Source organism: Nymphaea colorata, chromosome 2 (assembly GCF_008831285.2).
Source record: "Nymphaea colorata isolate Beijing-Zhang1983 chromosome 2, ASM883128v2, whole genome shotgun sequence".
NCBI lineage: Eukaryota > Viridiplantae > Streptophyta > Magnoliopsida > Nymphaeales > Nymphaeaceae > Nymphaea > Nymphaea colorata.
In genome coordinates this window covers 11,078,823-11,097,533 of record NC_045139.1, presented here as the reverse complement: position 1 = coordinate 11,097,533, position 18,711 = coordinate 11,078,823, and the positions used below count along the sequence as shown (strand labels likewise).

At 38.6% G+C, this 18,711-nt stretch overlaps 2 protein-coding genes across 2 annotated transcripts; one reads left to right on the top strand and one right to left on the bottom strand.

Annotated features, from left to right (window-relative positions):
• The first annotated feature begins 4,316 nt into the window (after positions 1–4,316).
• Positions 4,317–12,007, top strand: LOC116247366 (O-fucosyltransferase 1). The gene is made up of 9 exons (XM_031619528.2): positions 4,317–4,537; positions 4,642–4,822; positions 5,537–5,615; positions 5,728–5,798; positions 6,351–6,439; positions 9,630–9,753; positions 9,842–10,125; positions 10,449–10,578; positions 11,035–12,007. Exons 1-9 carry the CDS (start codon positions 4,530–4,532, stop codon positions 11,656–11,658), a joined length of 1,590 nt encoding a protein of 529 aa, XP_031475388.1. The 5' UTR covers positions 4,317–4,529; the 3' UTR covers positions 11,659–12,007.
• Positions 12,008–12,306: 299 nt separating this feature from the next.
• LOC116247367 (TBC domain-containing protein C1952.17c-like) lies at positions 12,307–17,305 on the bottom strand. The gene is made up of 9 exons (XM_031619529.2): positions 16,983–17,305; positions 16,786–16,878; positions 16,589–16,693; positions 15,967–16,116; positions 15,770–15,868; positions 15,531–15,659; positions 15,180–15,359; positions 13,058–13,174; positions 12,307–12,937 (listed from the first exon to the last, which is right to left on the bottom strand). The coding sequence occupies exons 1-9, from the start codon at positions 17,250–17,252 to the stop codon at positions 12,773–12,775; spliced, it is 1,308 nt and encodes a 435-aa protein (XP_031475389.1). The 5' UTR covers positions 17,253–17,305; the 3' UTR covers positions 12,307–12,772.
• Positions 17,306–18,711: the final 1,406 nt, after the last annotated feature.

The following is an 18,711-nucleotide window of genomic DNA, read 5'->3' as shown; positions in this document are numbered from 1 at the left end:
TAAAGATTTAAAGCGGAAACTAGTCACCTATCAAACCCTACTTGATTGTGATGTAACAACCCTCTTGAAGATTGTCCGTTAGACCTTGGCTGTCATTTAGACAATTATGGTTCAATTCCAAGCCCAACTTTATACAAGTTCAAGGCGTAGACCCACACCCTGACCGTCAAACCTTCAATGGGCAATATGGGTCCTCCAAAGTAGGGGAAGTGTCTACCCTGAAGTGAGGTTACTGAGGAAATAAAAACTTGCAGCAATTGATCTTTACAAAGTCTATACGTGACTTTGTTTTTGAACTTAATTGGAAAAAAGAATGATCCATCTCATTCAAAAGAAGCATCATCCCGAATTGCCTTTCTTTTTTTTTTTCTCATAAAAAGTTACAATGATCTAATCTGAACCTCAAGAAGGTTGGCATAATGGACAAGATAGAGGTTGATAGACGGCTAATTTTTAATTTCAAGCTCTCGTGGCATCAACTTTCTGTACTGTTAAAAATGAAGAAACTAATATACAAGTTGAAGTATAACAGAAACATCATCCTGAGAGAGATATGATATCCTCATGGATGGGGGAAGGAAAGCTTATGCTTTCAGTTGAGCAGTTGAGCAGAAATACTTATCCTACTTAGTCTTATAAAAATAGGTAAGCAGAAATTGTCAATCAACTGTATTGAGGCAGCACCATAATAAAAAAGAACCTAAGCGTTTGAGACAAATATACTCAGTTTTTTTTTTTTTTTTTTTACTTTTATCAGCTAATTTCCTTTTGTTAGAAAGAGAGGTCAGGTTCCGTAATGCCCTCAAATAACTGATATATATAGTAAAATCAGTCTTATCTTGAGATCGGTTCTTTCAAGTATCTTTTGTCTTTTCTATAAGATTTATCAATCTTCATGGAGCAAACAATCTCACTACTATATTAGGCCATATATATATATATATATATATATATATATATATATATATATATATATATTATAGAGACCGGTTCTTTTAAGTATCTTTTGTCTTTTCTATAAGATTGATCAATCTTCATGGAGCAGCCAATCTCACTATATATATATATTAATTGATTTTAAATTTTCTAAATATCTTTTTAAGCTTATAAAACCTAAGAACAAGACATTTATTTAGCCAGCTGCAGCTGGGTATGGAATTACTGTAAGGGTGTCTTTTGCCGTAAATTTATAGTGGTAGATCAGATCTTGCGGTCAATTGAAACGTGTTCCCTGTTTTTTCTGCCAAGGCCAGGACGACCCTTTCTCTCAATACCTGTTGTAAGGTGTTGCATCTTTCATGATGTGGATCCCTTATTTTCTGCCAAGTAAAAAAAAAAAAAACACAAAGTTCCAAATCATGTTGTCTCAAGAACTTGAGAATATTGATTTTTGAGACCTTAAAATAAAATGGACTTTTGAAACCTTATAATATTCTTTCTAGACATTATTCTTTTAAATCAAATACATATACGCTACTCCGATGGGCGGTAATGTACTCGGCGACAAGGTGGTTCGGCTCCTTTGAGGATTCGTGCTCAAATTTTGAAATGGTCACTGTCACGTCTTAGTGTGCTTTATTTCTAAACCGTAAAAGATTCCAAAGCATGCTTTGTAAACCCATAAATCAAACACGAAGAAAGGGGGCCGGTGGCCTCTCTTAGAGGCGGTGGAATGAACCACTCACTTTTTTTTAAAAAAAAAAAAAAAACATATTGTGACCACAGTCATATAATTTGATTTATGAAACACTATAATTTGCATAGTTGACATCTATAACTTATTTAAAGATAATCGATGTAATTTACTCTGACGTGTTAGTTTTAGCCTTCATTATCTAAGAGGCGGCTTTGATGGCGATGTTCCAACAGTTACATTTGCTATAATAACATGAAAGTCAATATTGGCTTGAGATGAAAATAAGTAAATAGAATACGGAGCGTTTCAGAAAGAAAAGTTGCCTGATTATTGTCACTTGGGCTATGTTTGGAAGAGATCTCAGGCATGTTTCCTTACCTTTCTCTTTCACAAGCTCAGATCTCTCTTCCTCTCCCGTCCTCCTACGTACCCACGTCTGCAAGGGACGTCGTAAGAGAATTAGCGACCGCCATGGCAGCCTTAGCTTTCTTCTTCACTGGTGAGTCTCTCTTTCTTTCTTGAGTTTCTCCTTCCAGCCCTCCCCACAAGTTTCGTCCTTTCATTGTCCGTCTTTTTCTTTCCATAAGCGTTGGCTGTACAGGCTACGTTCTTTGTCTTTTTGTTTATTCTTTTGTGCTCTCTCAATCTGTTCCCTGGCTTGTTCTTTTTTTCCACTTCTTCATTTCTCTGCCTGAGTGAAGGCTGAAGCTTCCTCTCTCTCTCATCCCATTGGGCCCATAATTGTTTTGTAGTGCTTCAAGGTAAGCGCCCTGCTATGCTATAGGGCGTGCCCCCCTCTTCTTTTCGTAACATAAAGGATTGAAGCCACAGGAGATCAAAATAGAAAGACTGACTGTCCACGAGCTTTTGCCCTAACTAAGGCTGAGCAGCAGACCAGGCCGCCACCGGGTACCCGACTCGACTAGGGCCCGAGAAAAGGGGGCCAGCCCAAGTGGGCCCGATAAATGGTTTTTAAAATATATAAATATAAATATATATATATTATTTTAATTAATTATATTTATATATTATTTTATATTTAAAATATATTTTTTTAAATTTAATCGGGCTAGACTCATTTAATGAGACTGGAGCTCATCAAAACTTAACTCGAACTCGATTTATTTATAAATTAGTCAAGCTCAAATTCAAATATGTGCTCGATTGTTAAACGAATCGAGTTTGAGTTGCAAGAACTCGACTCGTTTAAACTCAACTTAGCTCAACCAATTGTAATGAGAAAATAGTTAAACAAGTAGCCGAGTTAATAAAGAAACGAAACATGCTTAATATAAACAAGTTAAACGAGTCAAGTTTGAACTCGACCTTGCATCATCAAGTCAAGCTGAACTAACTCGAGTTTTCTGAGTCGAGCTCGAATTTGGCCAACTAGAACACGACTGAACTCATGTACAGCCCTGCTATAAGACAACGGAAAGGCCTTCTGGTTCCTTTCGAAGAAATGGGTCATAATCCTCTCGCTCACATGAAACAAAATTATTTGGAATATTACATGGTTTTCGTAAAATATGTAATTTCGGTTGCAATGCTACGAAAATGACATCTCAACTCAGAGTTCGGTGACCTCAACCAATACCTTATATCTATTATTTTGTTACGCAAAATGAATATATTCATTAAGTTTATAAGTGAAGAAACATTAGATTAATCAACTCAAAAATCGTATTTTGAAGTATAAACTGGATTTGATGAAGGATGCGAAATGTCTTTCGCTTACAAAATCTGATTTATGCACCAAAATGTTGGTTGGGTTCAATTCTTCATTTTGGAACATCAAAAAATAAGTACGTCTTTTTAATTTTATCATTTTTGAAAAATGTCCATGCATCCCAACGAAAGATACATACTGAGTACCCTTTTAATTCGTACATTTTTCCTAGGGGATAATTTTTTTTTTTTCGTATTCATCTTTTACTTATAATTTCGAAAAAGCAAATCACCTTTGTAAATTGTTAATAAAGAAGATACCTTTCATAAAAATTACTAAATATTAAACTCTTGTTAATTTGAAAATAAACAATGTTACCTGTAATTTTTCAAGGTTATTTTACGTTAAAATTACGTATATCTTTTTCATTTTTATCGATCCTATATGCCGCTCAAAAGTTTGTGGTAAAAGATTATATTGATAAAAATTGTAGGTGTTATTTCTGCTCTTGTTTCATAATTTTTAAGAATTGTGACCTTTATATATATATATATATATATATATATATATATATATATATATATATATATATATTTATTGTGTTCCTTCAAAAATGAGAATTTATATAAAAATGCTTTATTGGAGCACAGCTGTTATATATATATATAATTGAATAGTATATTTGATTTTGTAAAGCCATCTCATCAAAACCGTTGAATTCATATAAGATTAAAATATATAAAAGAAAAACAATACTCCTTCAATCGACACTCTTGGTTCACGTGGTTTATATATATATATATTTTTAACGATGATTCTGGTTTCTTAAAATCAGTTGAGACTGTTCAATCCATACTACGGTTGGATGGTTAAGAAAACTTTTGTTATTTATCAACTCACGAGCAAATAGGGTCAGTTCCATTATCCTGAAAGACGGACTCCTAAACATTATGAACAAAGATCTGGATCTTATACAATATTCCTCTAATATATAAAATTGGAAGGACGCGGAAATTCTCAGTGAAGTTGCAGAGGAACGGGTGCCTCGGTGCATCACTCGCTTTCTCTCTCTCTCTCTCTCTCTCTCTCTCTCTCTCTCTCGTGCGCGCGCTCTCTCTCTATCTCTCGTTCATGTGGAGCAATCCTCAAGCTAGGCGGATATCTCGTTCAATACGAACAGCAATCTGTTAACGCCGGGAAGCCATTGCTGTAGGACGGGGAAGGATGAGGAGGTAAGGATTTGCCTCAGAGCAGGAATGCGGAGGTTCCTGGTGTTAAGTCTCCGTTTTCTGGTTTCATGAGAGGTTGATTAGGGCAAAATTTTGTGTGATCTCAGGGCAGGGGACATGTTCGGGAGGAGAGGAGGTGGAGTGGGAGGGCAGCGGCATCTGAAGCAATTGAGCGGCGGGATGAAGGTTCTTGCGGGCCGATTGTCGGTGGCGCTTATCGTCCTCCTGATCTGCACGATCTCTCTCTTCTCCACCATCAAGGAAACGGGCTTGAGCTCCCCACCAGAGGTAGCGCCTTCCTGTTTCCCTTCGGTCATTCTCTTTTGCTTCTTCTCCATTCTGGTTTTGTTTTTCGTTCTTGTTGTTTTGTTGGGCTCCCGGGTTTCGAGTTTTCTGCTGTTAATACTACGGCATTGACATTTCTGCGCTTCGTTGAGCCCGGATTTCTGTCGTGGAAATTGGAGGAGAAATGGAAACTGCGATGCGGCCAGATGAAGAAGAGTGGCAGCTATCAGCTTTAATTAATTCGACTAGTTGCCGCGGTTGAAGGCGTACGTTACGAATCTCGTCACAGATAGAAAGATCTCGCAACTATATATGACAAATAAAAACGAACGCAAAAAATAGAAAGTGCTTTTTTTAAAAGATGAAACTAAAAAAAACTCAGTGACACTATGATAATTAAATGAATCGCCTTGCTAATAGTACGATAACATCTCGAAAATTTCAGTGACAGTAGAATTTTTTTAATCCGTGTATTCGGGTATGTGTCATCTTCTTTTTAGTCTCTCTAACATCAAGAGGTCCCTTGATAGAAACTGAATAATAATCAGGCAAAACGGTCTAGCACTTCGTGCTCTGGATGCAAGAATTGTTATTGTCCTGCTTCTTGTTCCCAACTTGTTTTGGTTGTTTTTAGGGACTCCACTCAGACGATCTTTATGTTCTCGCTCTTCCATGACCCTAACATTTCTCAACGTACTTTTGGTTGTTTATGACCAGATTGATGTGAATAAGCTCTGGAGAACCGCTGCTTCTGATGGTTGGAGGCCATCATCTGCCCCAAGGTCCAACTGGCACCGTACGTACTTAGTCTGCGGTTTATCTAGAGTCAGCAAATTGCTAACACAAGATGCAAATATGCCTTATATTCAGTTGATCGATATAAGTGAGTTGGTGTGTTATTTTGACAGCTCCTCCAGCTGAAAGCAATGGGTACTTGAAGGTTCGTTGTAATGGCGGCCTAAATCAACAGCGGACTGCGGTCTCTCTCTCTCTCTATCTCTCTCTGAGTTTAATCTGAATTTTGGTGCTAGTGACGACTTTCTTCTTTTGTCTTCCTTAAAAATTTTGGTTAATAATTTTGAAGTATCTGAGATTCCATGAGAAGCTCCTTTAATTACTTCCTGGTGTTCTTCTTTCCTAGAAACGTATGACAAAAACTGTCGACCTATTTTCCTTATGTTACTGATAGAAAATGATGAGTTTGGACGAGCTTTCCATGTACCATACTTATATCCACCTTCTTGACTATCTAATATTCTAGTTTAATCGAATAGTCTGTTTGACATTTATAAAATTATGTTTTGCATTTTTCCATTTTTAAGATCACAAAATGGTTTTGAAGTAAGAAGACCATGGGATGAGTCAGTTATGCATTTTAATATTTTTATCCATCTTGTTTTTTTAGTTTTCTCACATTTTAATGTCATAAACTTCCTTTCAAGAGGTCATTCGCTAGCTGCTAGCGTTGGAACAAAGTTATGATATTTTCAGGACTATGCTTGACTCTTGTGGGTCCTTTTTTATTTTGTAGATATGTAATGCTGTTCTTGCTGCACGAATAATGAATGCTACACTTGTGCTTCCTGACCTGGATGCCAATTACTACTGGCACGACGAGAGGTATCACATGCATTCATATATATTTAGTGATTCTCAAGTTGTTTGAAGGATATAAATACTTATATGGTGTATTCATTGTTTGTGATGATATTTTCTTATGAAGAAGAATTGTCAATTTGTGTTCTGAACCCCACTGGGGCATTCTGTTGTAAGGTGAGAGATATTTAGTCATATGATGTTGCTATTTGAAGAAGGTGTTTGCTATTGAAACACTAGTTGATGTTTCGTTATATGATGTTGCCATTTGAAGGAGGTGTTTACTATTGAAATACCAGTGGTGTGTAGGCAAACTAATTGAGTTCCCATTTCATTTGTCTTGAAATGTGGTCAGTAACTGTAGAACATCTGTGGATTTGGCCACCAAAGAAAGCATGTCTGGTTAAATGCAGTTAATGTTGTTAGTTTTCAGAACTTGCATTCTATTTCTTGTGGTGCTATATCCATATTTATTCTTTAAGTTTGTAACTAGTTGGATGTGGCATGAGAGCTGGTTAGGAAGCATTAGACTCATTTTCTGATATATGAGCGTATATGGTGGATATTTTGGGTAGATCAAACTAGGGCTGGGCATCGGGTCGGGCCGGGCCAGCCCGGCCCGAAAAAGATGCCCAAACGGAAGCCCGTTAAAGCTTTCGGGCCGGGCCAGGCCTGTGAAATAATGGGCCTCGAGCTTTGGTTTATACCCGAGGCCCAGCCCGGCCCATCAAGAATTCATCAAGGGGATGCTCCATTTCCGGCAACCCATTGAGAAGGGCCATGATTGGGGCCAGCCACGGTGAGGGCACGAGGTTCCTGGGGTTCCCTTCAACATCGTCTGGGAGGTTGGCGTAGGGCTCCAAGGTCTGCCATGGGGGACTGAGAATGGATGGCCGTCCGGTCACCAGTGAGTACCATCGATGGAGAAGAAGGTGGACAAGAAGCAGCGGTGGCTGGAGTAGAAGGTTCCGGCAAGTAGGCGAACAAAGGGTTTTAGAGCCTGCATCAAGAGGTTTTCATGCTCTTCTTCTCATTCCAGTCACTGATGGAGAGGACGAGCTGATGGAGATGGAGAGGACCAGAGGAGGCATTCCAACTGTTGAAGGAAAGTAGGAAACCAGTATGCTGCTCTTGCAGAGCAGCGGAGTAGAGGAGAACGAGTGACGGAAGAAAAAATGAGAATGAAAACGAAGGTTGTGCCTAAGATCATTTTCTTGATTTTTTTTTTTAAAGCTGCTGTCGAGTGTCGGGCTTCTCGGGCCATTGACGAACACACTCTCAAGCCCGAGCCCGGCCCAGTAATTAACCGGGCCGGGCCCGATAAAATGGGCCCGTTAAGTTTTATTTCAAGGCCCGAGCCCGGGCCCAAGCCGGGCCGGGTACCCGGCGGCGGCCCGGCCCGGTGCCCAGGCTTAGATCAAACCCTGACTCTTCAATAGATATGTGTGGGGTTTCTGGTTGCACTTGAGTTCAGGAGGGAGGATTAAAGTTAAAAATGTTAATTGAGGATTTGGTGAATTTACATACCCAGATAATATTTAGTCCATGCAAATAGATGGATGTAGTTTTCATGGAAGCTCAGCAAAAAGGCACTACGAAATGGTAACAGAATGCCATCAATCTACGTTCCTTCTTTTCCAATGCTGGATAGGAAAATAAATTGGTGAGGTAACTGGAAGAGGAGGGAAAGAAACTTGTCGAGTTATGTTGGTGTTCCATGATGTGAAAATAGAAAAAAGGAACGTGAAGAAAGTACAAAGGAAGTTCAAGCAAAAGGTGGCAAGGAAAACTAAGAACCCTGCAGATGAAGAAAAAGATGCTTATTTTAATTGAAGAGGTAAAGAAGAGAGGTAAAACAACAACCACGTGTTGATAACTCAAGCCTGGGTCCTCCACTTGAAAATCAATGAATTTTTATAACATGTTTCTCATGTTCTTGACTTCTTGTTTGAGGTGGAGGTTGACCAACATTTTGTAGTGGTAATATTACACCCGCCGTAAGACTAATGTAAGCTAGTTATCATCAGTCAACCATATTATATATGCATCATCATAACGAGAGGCAAGAGCAAACAAGCATGAAAGGCATGTTTATGCTTGATCTTTCTATGCACTATGCTGCTTAATATATATATATATATATATATATATATTATAAGGTTAAAAAAAGCAATACTATATTCATTTCTGAAGTATATACCAACAAAATAAATAATACATTGTTGTGTCTAGTACCTGCACCTATGTCCAGCCATGTCAGCATATTGCAGTACCCATTTTATGATGTTCATGTGTTCATGTGACACCTTGGGAAGTGAATGGAAGACCTCTTTGTGGTCGGCATTAGCAGGGGCAGGCCATCGACAATTCCATGGGTATAGGATAGGTAGGTCCCAGTTTGATGGGCTAGTTGATGGGCCTGGTTGATTAGCCAAGGACCAGTTGTTGACAGTAAGTTTTATTTGTTTTTCTTTTGTTTCTTTAGAAAATATCTTTGAAATTGGTGTTGCTTTTTTTCTCCCCTACTCTTTTTGTTTTGTTTGCAGAGTGCTTTCTCTTCAACCTATTATAGGTATACATAGAAGGTTTTACTTGGTTCATAATAGCATTACATATCTGTTACCTTTTCGGCACTTCAATTGGCATGCTTCTCTATGTTCTGGAGACCGATGTTGATCAACCCAAACTGATTAGTCTCAATTAGGGCTTTGACCAATCTGTGTCTGTCTTCTGACTATGATCAGTTACGTCATGAATTTGTTATTGTTTGATGTTACAATATATAGGTGACTTAATTAACATGTTTTGTATAAATCCTATCATGCTGAATTTTTGGTCCCTTTGCTAGATTTCAATGTTGAATGATTTCCTGCACTTGCATGTTTGGCTTCTGAAGACTGTCAAGGTTCTGAAAATGTTGACATGTGCATATCATTTGTTGTTAAACCAGTTAAACTCTTCATCTGGCATTCCAGATGATGAAAATATTTCTGCTGATTACCTATGTCCCAGTTCATTTATTTTGTATGGTTAATTTTTTTGAGGTTTTTGTACGAGTATATTTTCTTAAAATTTTCTTCTGAGGTTTAATTGTTGATCTGCACTTAATAAGATCTATCGACAAATGGAGTGCTTATGGCTGATGTCTTGAATTTTCTTCTACCTATTTGCTACCAGAGTTCACAGTCAGATAATTCAGTGCTGTTTTATGCAGTGGCTTTTCAGATATCTATGATGTTGAGCATTTTATTTCATCTCTTAAGTTTGATATACGGGTCGTGCACAGTCTGCCAGAAATTGCTTCTGGGAAAAAGAAAAAAAAGCTGAAGCCTTTTCAGGTAGAATAACTTGATCATCTTAACAGGATTTGACTTAAGTGTACTTTGCTTTGCATTCCAAGTCATTCCAAAATGGCCCTTGCTGCAGCTCCGTCCTCCTAGGGATGCTCCAGTCAGTTGGTATACAACAGATGCATTGGAGAAGATGAAGGAGCACGGTGCTATTTATCTGACTCCCTTTTCACACAGATTGGCAGAAGAGATTGATCATCCAGAATACCAGCGACTTAGATGCAGAGTCAATTTTCATGCTTTAAGGTTTAAGCCAAATATAATGAAACTGAGCAGTGCAATTGTGAATAGGCTTCGTGCACAGGGCCACTTTATGTCAATACATCTACGTTTTGAAATGGATATGCTTGCCTTTGCTGGGTAAGTCACTTTCCATGCTTCTATTTGGTGTTGAATGTTGCTGTATGAGGTGCTCTTTTATTTAGGCCAGGCTCCGATACTGTTTCTACTTGGTTTGCATTAGTTTAATTTAGGTATCCATCTAAGTGCTTAGGTGTTTCTATAACTAAGTGGGTTTTCCTTTATGTGGCTCCTAATCCTGTTAGGAATTTGGGGTTGACTCTAGGGACTTGTATGGTGCTTCTTCTTTCTTGAAAGTACCTTGTCAAGATGAGCACAACTAGTTTTAGCACTGCTAGACACCAGGCTTACTGTTCGTGATTCTTGTATATTATACGTTTCAGATGCTTGGACATATTTAACCCTGAAGAACAAAAGATCCTGCGGGAATATCGACAGAAAAATTTCGCCAACAAAACTCTTGTTTACAGTGAAAGAAGAGCCATTGGGAAGTGTCCATTAACTCCTGAAGAGGTATGATGCTTGCTTCATCTTCACTGATTTCCCTAATATCTTGTTGATTACTTCTCTGAGGGATACAGTAATTTGAATTGGGATTAGTAAGTGCAAAAGTTATCATCACAATTGTAAGTGCAGAAGTTACCATCACAATCCCCATAGCACGTTTTAGAGAATCTTCCACTCACAAAATTTAGTAAACTGGTCATAAGATTTCAGATAGGGTGGCTACCTGGATTTAAGAAAGAAAATAAAACCTGTTTTACTTGTCTAGTTTTGCATATACCAAGTACAATTGAAGGGGCTCGATGGATGAGGTGACATCCTTCCTAGTTCAGGGTGGAAGTGGTTAGTTTTTGTCTTATTGCTTCCATCTCTCCTTGTAGTTTTATCCATTCAAAGTGGCCAAAGCTCCTTGACTTTCTGTGACCATACCTGGATATTACAACTAAGGCATTGCTCTTGTGGTAGGTCGGGCTAATTTTGCGTGCTTTGGGATTTGACAACTCCACCCGGATCTATCTGGCTGCTGGTGAGTTGTTTGGTGGTGATCGCTTCATGCGCCCTCTGAGGACTATGTTTCCCCATCTTGTGAACCATGGCAGCATTGCAACTCCGGAGGAATTGGCTGCCATGAATGAAGATGGTCATGGCTTAGTTGCATCTGCTGTAGATTATATGGTGTGCCTTCTGTCAGACATCTTCATGCCCACCTATGATGGCCCAAGCAACTTCGCCAACAACTTGATGGGTCATCGCCTGTACTATGGTTTTCGCACTACCCTCCAACCAGACAGAAAAGCACTTGCACCTGTTTTCATTGCTCGGGAAGAGGGCCGCTCTAGCCAGGCTGAATTTGAAGCATCTGTTAGGAAGGTCATATTCAGAAGTCACTTTGGTGGGCCGCATAAGCGCATAAGCCCGGAGTCGTTCTACACAAATTCATGGCCAGAGTGTTTTTGTCAGGTTTCGCCAGCAAATCCAGGAGACAAGTGCCCATCAGACAATGTTATTGATGATCTTAATAGCCAGTTGAAGAATGAAGAAAACACTGTTAGGGCAGTTGCAGGGGAGGGTGAAACTGAAGGTTCATAGAGGCAGGCCAAGAAGGAAGAACAATAGACGAAACATGATGGGAATGGTTTTGTTGCAGCTTGGGCGAATTGAATTAATGGGTAGTTTTGCACAAACCGTACGAAGTGGATACCAACTCAGCTAAATTCTAGACATCTAGATGGGGATTCTTTTCCCGTGGAGGTTGTTGCAAGACAGTTAACCCTGTCCAGCGAATGTAAGGGGTTTGGGAGATTGAAGATGATAAAATTTAGATGAATGAGTCGTAGCATTTGTAAACAAAAAAAAAAAAAAACAAAGTAGCAACAAAGAGATCTAATGAGATCTCAATCATCCTGTGCATCCTGAATTGTCTTTCATGCATTACCTAGACAGCACCCTAATTCTTTTTATTCGTGAACCAGATCGTGAGTCGGTGCGTCATTGAACTGATTATTCATTAATAAAGGTAAGATAAAATAAAAGATGAACGTGAAGAAAAGATCCTCTAAAACTTCTGATTTTACTACTCCACTACAATTACAAATTGTCTTTATGCTAGCAAAGAAAGCTTCATTCTTGCCACTTCATTTCTTATAAACTAAATGAACTACTTGTTTGCCTCCAATTAACTAAATATATGGTTGGGTCGGAAAAGAAAACATGGAACTAAATATTTATAGGGTACGATTGGAACAAATAAACTCTTATTGAATAAATACTCCACACGGAACACAAAAGAAAAATGTTCTGATGTTACATCCGATGAGAAAATTTCATTACATTTTGGTATGCAACTTCCAAGACAGTACATATGAACAGGGAAAAGGAGAAAGTACACATGGAAGATTTAGTAGTTCGGTTCTGCTTGATCACAAGTATCGAGTAAGTGGATTCTACTCCATCACAAGCGATCTAGTTACTAAATTCTACTTGATCACATCTCAAATTTATTTATTAAAAGAATGTTCAGAAAATTAATTTGGGCAAAAGTTTTAACTAGCCAACCAAATAGGGATACGAGAATCAAGTAGAATGGAGTACAAGTGAAGAAAAAGAAGGCTCGGCTCAAACCGATCATCTAACATATGACGTTAGCTGCTGTGCTTTCTATTGAGGCAACGGTGAGAAACTTGGGGAGTCTCTGAAGAATGAGCTATAGAATTGGAAGGCCTCGCAATTTATCAGCAAGATCAAGAAGATGATTGACACTTGTTGATGGATAGTTTTGAAGCAATTTAAGGTTAGACGTAAAATCACCAGCCAAGAGACGCTTTCGTATGAGAATGAGCATAGCACAGCACAGTCTAAGCAGGGATTCCTGGAAGAAGAACGGATGTCAGACACACAGATGACAAAAAACATTCCAAATGAAGGAAATCCTTTCAACCTGATGCGCAGACTTCTCTTTACCCTTTTTTCCTTGTAAAGAACATCTTACCAAGGGGCCATCTGGATCACTTAGAAGTGCATCCCAGATGTGTAAGCTATCTGTGAAATTGAACTCCTGAGTCAAAAGCAGTGTTATCCACCGAAATGCATAGAACTGAGGATTTACCTGCAAAAGATCCAAAGGCAAATGCCTGTCCAAAATCAAAACCCATGGCTAAAAAATAGAGGCAACTTGCACAAGCCAGTGCAGCTGCAAGCAACAGATGATGGAAGTCATTTACCGGATTGTTTCTCTTAACCTCTCTCTCTCTCTCTCTCTCTATATATATATATATATATATATATATATATATATATATCCAACCAGAAGTTGAGCCCTTACCAGCCAAAACCTGTACAGCTAAAATTTAATAGAGTAGAGCAGCAATATTTTGGTTCTGCAGTGGATATCATTCATGGGGTTCAGCTCAAAATAGAACACAACAAGATTCTTTTCTTTTCTTTTCCTTGGATCGTGCGTAGGAAACAATGACAATCTTACACAAGTCAAAAATTTCTGGTGTGGAAGGTGCATGTTTGTCATATTCGATTTTGCACTTATACTCCTCAAAGGGCACTGTCCTCATGTCGACATGGCTGAACATGGGTGCAGGTATAGAACACAGCTTAGACATGACAAACTCATTCGTTGTACCTTTTTCGTTTGGATAAACACACACACACACACACACATGGCCATATCCATGCATTTAAGTTTTTTGAAAATGCTTCCTACCAGCATCCACACCCACACTAGTGTCCACACTCCACACTCGCACCTAACACAGGACATGTCCTACCTAGTTGTCCCTATTATAGATCCTAGGTATTCTTTCATATTCAACCAAGCAATTCTTTTTCATTACAGGATTGCAGCCAGGACTGCATATCCTGAGTTTCAACATCAAGGTTCTAAGGAGATCCATAAACTAGGTGTGCCAGCTCATAGATATACCATGCTCAGATGAAAAAGAGAAGAGAAGGAAAGAGAGACAGAGTTCACACACCCAATTTCTCTCTTTCTAAATGGGTTGAATTTGAACACCTTGAAGTAAAGAGCTTGCTTGGGGGTTAGGCCCCCTACCCTTGTTTCAACAAAACGATTATATACAAAGGGAAACCCCGAAAAAGACCTTAACAACAAGCACAAAAGGATTGGCCCAAACCCTTCACCAAAAATTGATATAGAACATAGCCTACAAACTATGTATATTCAAGTCAGCAAAATAGTCGTTAAGATCATTGGCGTGATCCATAACCAGTCGGCCTATCTCAACTGTAGCAGCACTCTGCTCCACAGAAAGTAAAACCTTATTTAAGCCTTTTTTCTTTAATGTTTTTATCAAATCATCTTGATTAATCAGCCCTGGAGAAGAAGAAACTGCTTGCCTGTTTAACCACCATCTGAACCTCCCGATCTTAGTTAGTTGTTAATCACTTATCAACAAAATAGAGCACCTATTCCGAAACTGCAGCAATTTTTTAATCATTTAGCACATTAATAGACCATGAATCTAATAGTTGCACCATGAAAATTCACCTGATCCAAATCCATGTATATGCTCTACATTGAAGATGTCACTCAGGATCACTACTGATAAAGGAAGCCAAAATATCACATGAAACAGTCTTGGAGACTGCAATAAGCTATATGCTTCTCCTAGTTCCAATTGACTTGAACATCATATTAGCAACAGATACCATAAAATGTAGCACAAAATTACATACTATCAGAGAAATCAAGGTCCAGGCATGTCAAATCAATGTGCACCTTTTATGGTTGCCCAGTGAAACGAGCTTGAAGAATTGGTATTTGTAATTTTTTCAGATTAAGCTAAAGTCAAAGAGCCTCTCATCTTCTGAGCCAACAGAGGCACCCTCCACCCTAGGAACAACTTGCATGACATCCTAAACTAATTTTATGATTCCTTCAACTATTGAGAACACTAGAATAACTAAGAAGAAAGATGTATAACACTTGACACCCTTGACAAGACATAGATTGTCTTGAACCTTCATGCAGGCTCACAAAAACAAAATAGAGTAATCCTTTTGCAGAAGAAAAATATAAGTGATTCTGGAGCTAAACATGGATAAAAAGAAAAAAAAAACTGCTTGGAAAGGAATATCACCTTAGTTGTAATCTCTAAATGACGCCAGAGTTCTTCATCATGCTCTCGTAAAATCTGTGTCAGCCTTGACATTGTTGACCGGATTCCCACAGTACTGTTGTCAAGTTGTTGGCAAAAATGATCTCTGAAACCACTCAACAATGTGACAAAACAGAAAAAGGAGTCTGGCTCTGCTTGTGCCTGAAAATAAGAAAGTGCTCAGAGAGAGAAAGAAAGACACATTTCTCATCTTCATGAAAAATCCTACCAGCCCAAAGAAGAAGCCAACATAAACTTCCAGTTTGCCAAATGGATTACAAGAAAAAGTTAATTTGACAGCACTACAACCAAATTGCAAGAGCAATGGCTTACCGCATTTTGTTCATCTGCGTCATTCCTGAACACATAGAAGAGGGGAGCTAATATTTCATTCATCCCCTGTACATATTGTATACCAGGATTAAGCTTTGCAAATACTGCTAGCACATGTTTTAATGCTTCCTGCAATAGGCAATAAAGAAGGGCCCGTTTAAACTTGAAGACTGTATCACTGGATCAGTTTATTATTTTACTTCTCCACATCCCATTGGATCCCTAAAAATGATGATTACCTGATTCAACTTCGCTGATGGAGAATCCCCACAAAAGAAATCCATATCAGGATGAGTACGTTTGATATCCCGATCAATTTGCTTCATGATTTCTGTGTCCTAGAGAACTACAGCAATTGGTAGGGACCCAGAAGCCCATGGCATCTATGAAACAAAAAAAGTACTAATGCAAACCGTTTTTAGATTGCCAACAATACCTGGAAGAACTTGTTCCAGATACTGGTTTCTCCAAGGCTTAAAGGATGCTCCCCATGAGTTATTTCTGATCTATGCAGCAAACCGCTTCCTGCACAGCTGTCTTCATTTTCCATCCCATTGAATTTTTCTAGCCTTCGTGCAAGTTCTGACTGACTAACCCCGCAAAGATTCAGAAGCCATCCTCTAAGAAAATAGGAACTCGGAAAGAAATGAAGAAAATAGACGGAATGCAATCATAAACAAGCCGACATCTGAATTGAGAAGAAAACGAGAAAAAATTGGGAATTTTTGTGTTTTCTATGTACTTTCTGACCAAGTGAGAGGAGAAACCTATCTCCTCATGGAGAACCCCAAAAGGAAACAATGAGAACAAAAACAAGGCACAATGACTATGACCAAGTACTTTCCCTAAAACAGTTCAATGGCTAAGCGGAATGGAGAATAATAAAACGGAGTACTTTTAAATCGAATGGCAAATTACTAAATTAGAGAATCAAACTCTTCGAAGGAAAAGGGAAATCATCCAATGCCTACATGACATGAATTTCTCAAAAGAAGATATTCCACGTTCTGAATTTCTACTAAAATAAAGGAAAAGATAGACACCAAGACAAAACTCACAGGGCTAAGCAGCAGTTCCTCCTTAAAAGAACCATACTGAGCTCGTTTCCTCCTCAATTCCTCTGCCCACAAATCCCTGTTGGTTGGCAAATACCCCAGAAGAACCTACGAACAATAAATAATAATAATAATAAAATTCCAAAACGATTAACAGTCCTACATCACCAAAACGAAAAAATCTCTCCCTGATCCGTTACCTTCCATAAAACCGACCGAATTCCGCCAGAATCCGGCACACCCTCCGCCGTTAACATCCGCAACTCTGCCAAATCGATATTCCTCTTCGACAACTGAACCAGATCGTTACGAACTCAACGAAACAATCACTCCAATTCTATAACACCACCACAGGAGAAGGAAGGAAAAAGCGAAGACGGTGCCAAAAAGGGATTACCGCAGCATGGAATCGATCTCCGCGGGAGGCGTCTTCGAGTAAAGGAGCCGGAGTCGACCTGGGAGTTTCAGAAGCATGATGGGAGAGAGGAGCAGGGGGGGAAGAGACCACCCTCTGAGGAGGGGGAGGCAGGACGGCGGTATCAGGCTGGTTAGGAGGGATGGAGCTTCTTGGAGTTGGTGTCTCTGCTGTGTCCACAATGGCATGGTGCCGATCATCGAAGGACGGCCACAGCGAGCTCTTCATCCAATCTGGCACGCTCCTGTTCATTCTCTCTCTTCTCTGAGCAGGTTCCTCTTCTTCTTCTTCTTCTTCTCTCGCACGACGAGGGACGCGTGGCGGGCCACCACTTCAGTCGGCCCTTTTATTCTCATGCATCGTACTCTTTTTTATTTTTTGTCTAAACCAATTTCATATTTTTTTAATCAATTTTCATCGTCGGCCTGTAATCTCCAGATTCCCACACGATTATTTTAACAGGAATCTATTCCTTGAATTTTCAGTATCCTGATGTACGTAAAAAGTTTTCATAATTTTCTCTTAAACTTATAATGATAATAATTAAAATGAATGCTCTGTTGCTTGTGAGGGAAACTGAAGACGACGATGAAGTACAACTCAATTCAATGGTGGAGTTACGTGAATAACATGATCTCACGTAATTCCTTTATTTATATATTGGTGCTCTCAACTACTTGCTTTTATATATATATATTTTGTTACTGTTAAGGATTTAATATTTTTTTTAACTAGTGCCCATTAGCCAAAATTTATGGCTTTGCCACTAGCTCAACTCAAATATCTTTTTTTTTTTTTTGGATGAATTTCCATGCATTTGGATTTTGTTATATATATTTGCCAAACATACAACTATTGTGAATATTGCAAGGAGATTGTGATATCAAATGATAATGAATTCTAGTGGAGACGAAGAAGTGGCAAGCTTGGTTTGTCTCTACGACTCAAATAAGTCAATTGTATAAAATGGTTTTGCAATCATCATGGTAGCTTCTAGGAGCATTTCATATGGATGAGTAAAAACTAATGTTTATGAAAGCAAAGTTTTTAATGAGTTTTATAAACTTCATTTTTCGTTTTTTTTTTTTATTTGGGTGACACATTCAAAACCTGGTTTTAAAATAACTTGTGGTTACTATTTTGATGTGCGTCTTATTCTTTTTCACTGTACACGTTCATTTATTGTGAATAAATGGCTGGAAAGCTATCCCCCAGTTGATCCTTATTGGATTACAATGTCCTGTCCACTTTTCTTTAATGATCTAAAGTTATTTCATTCGATTCTTGAATGTTGTGGATTAGTTAAAGCAGTGGTTATTTAATTTAAAACAAATAGTTCTTCTTTGAATGTGGCAATATCTGCATGCTCAATCATAACAACACCTTCCATTTAGCATTTTTTTGTTCTTTATCATATTTACAATGGCCGGGTAGATGTAGTATCTAAGATTTGACTTGGTGAAGATACAGACGGGCAACTTCAAGTGTACTTAGAATAATCTAGTGTTTTACAACATCAACTTTTAGGGCTGTACACGAGCTGAGTCGAGCTCAAGCTCCATAGAACACGCTCGAGCTCAACTCGATTCACTTAACTTGTGTAAGTTAAATCACTTAAGTCATTTAACTAATTCAATAACAATGAGCCACTTTCACATAGTTGAGTCGAGCCCAGTTTAAACAAGTGGAGTCATTGACTCGTTTAACATTT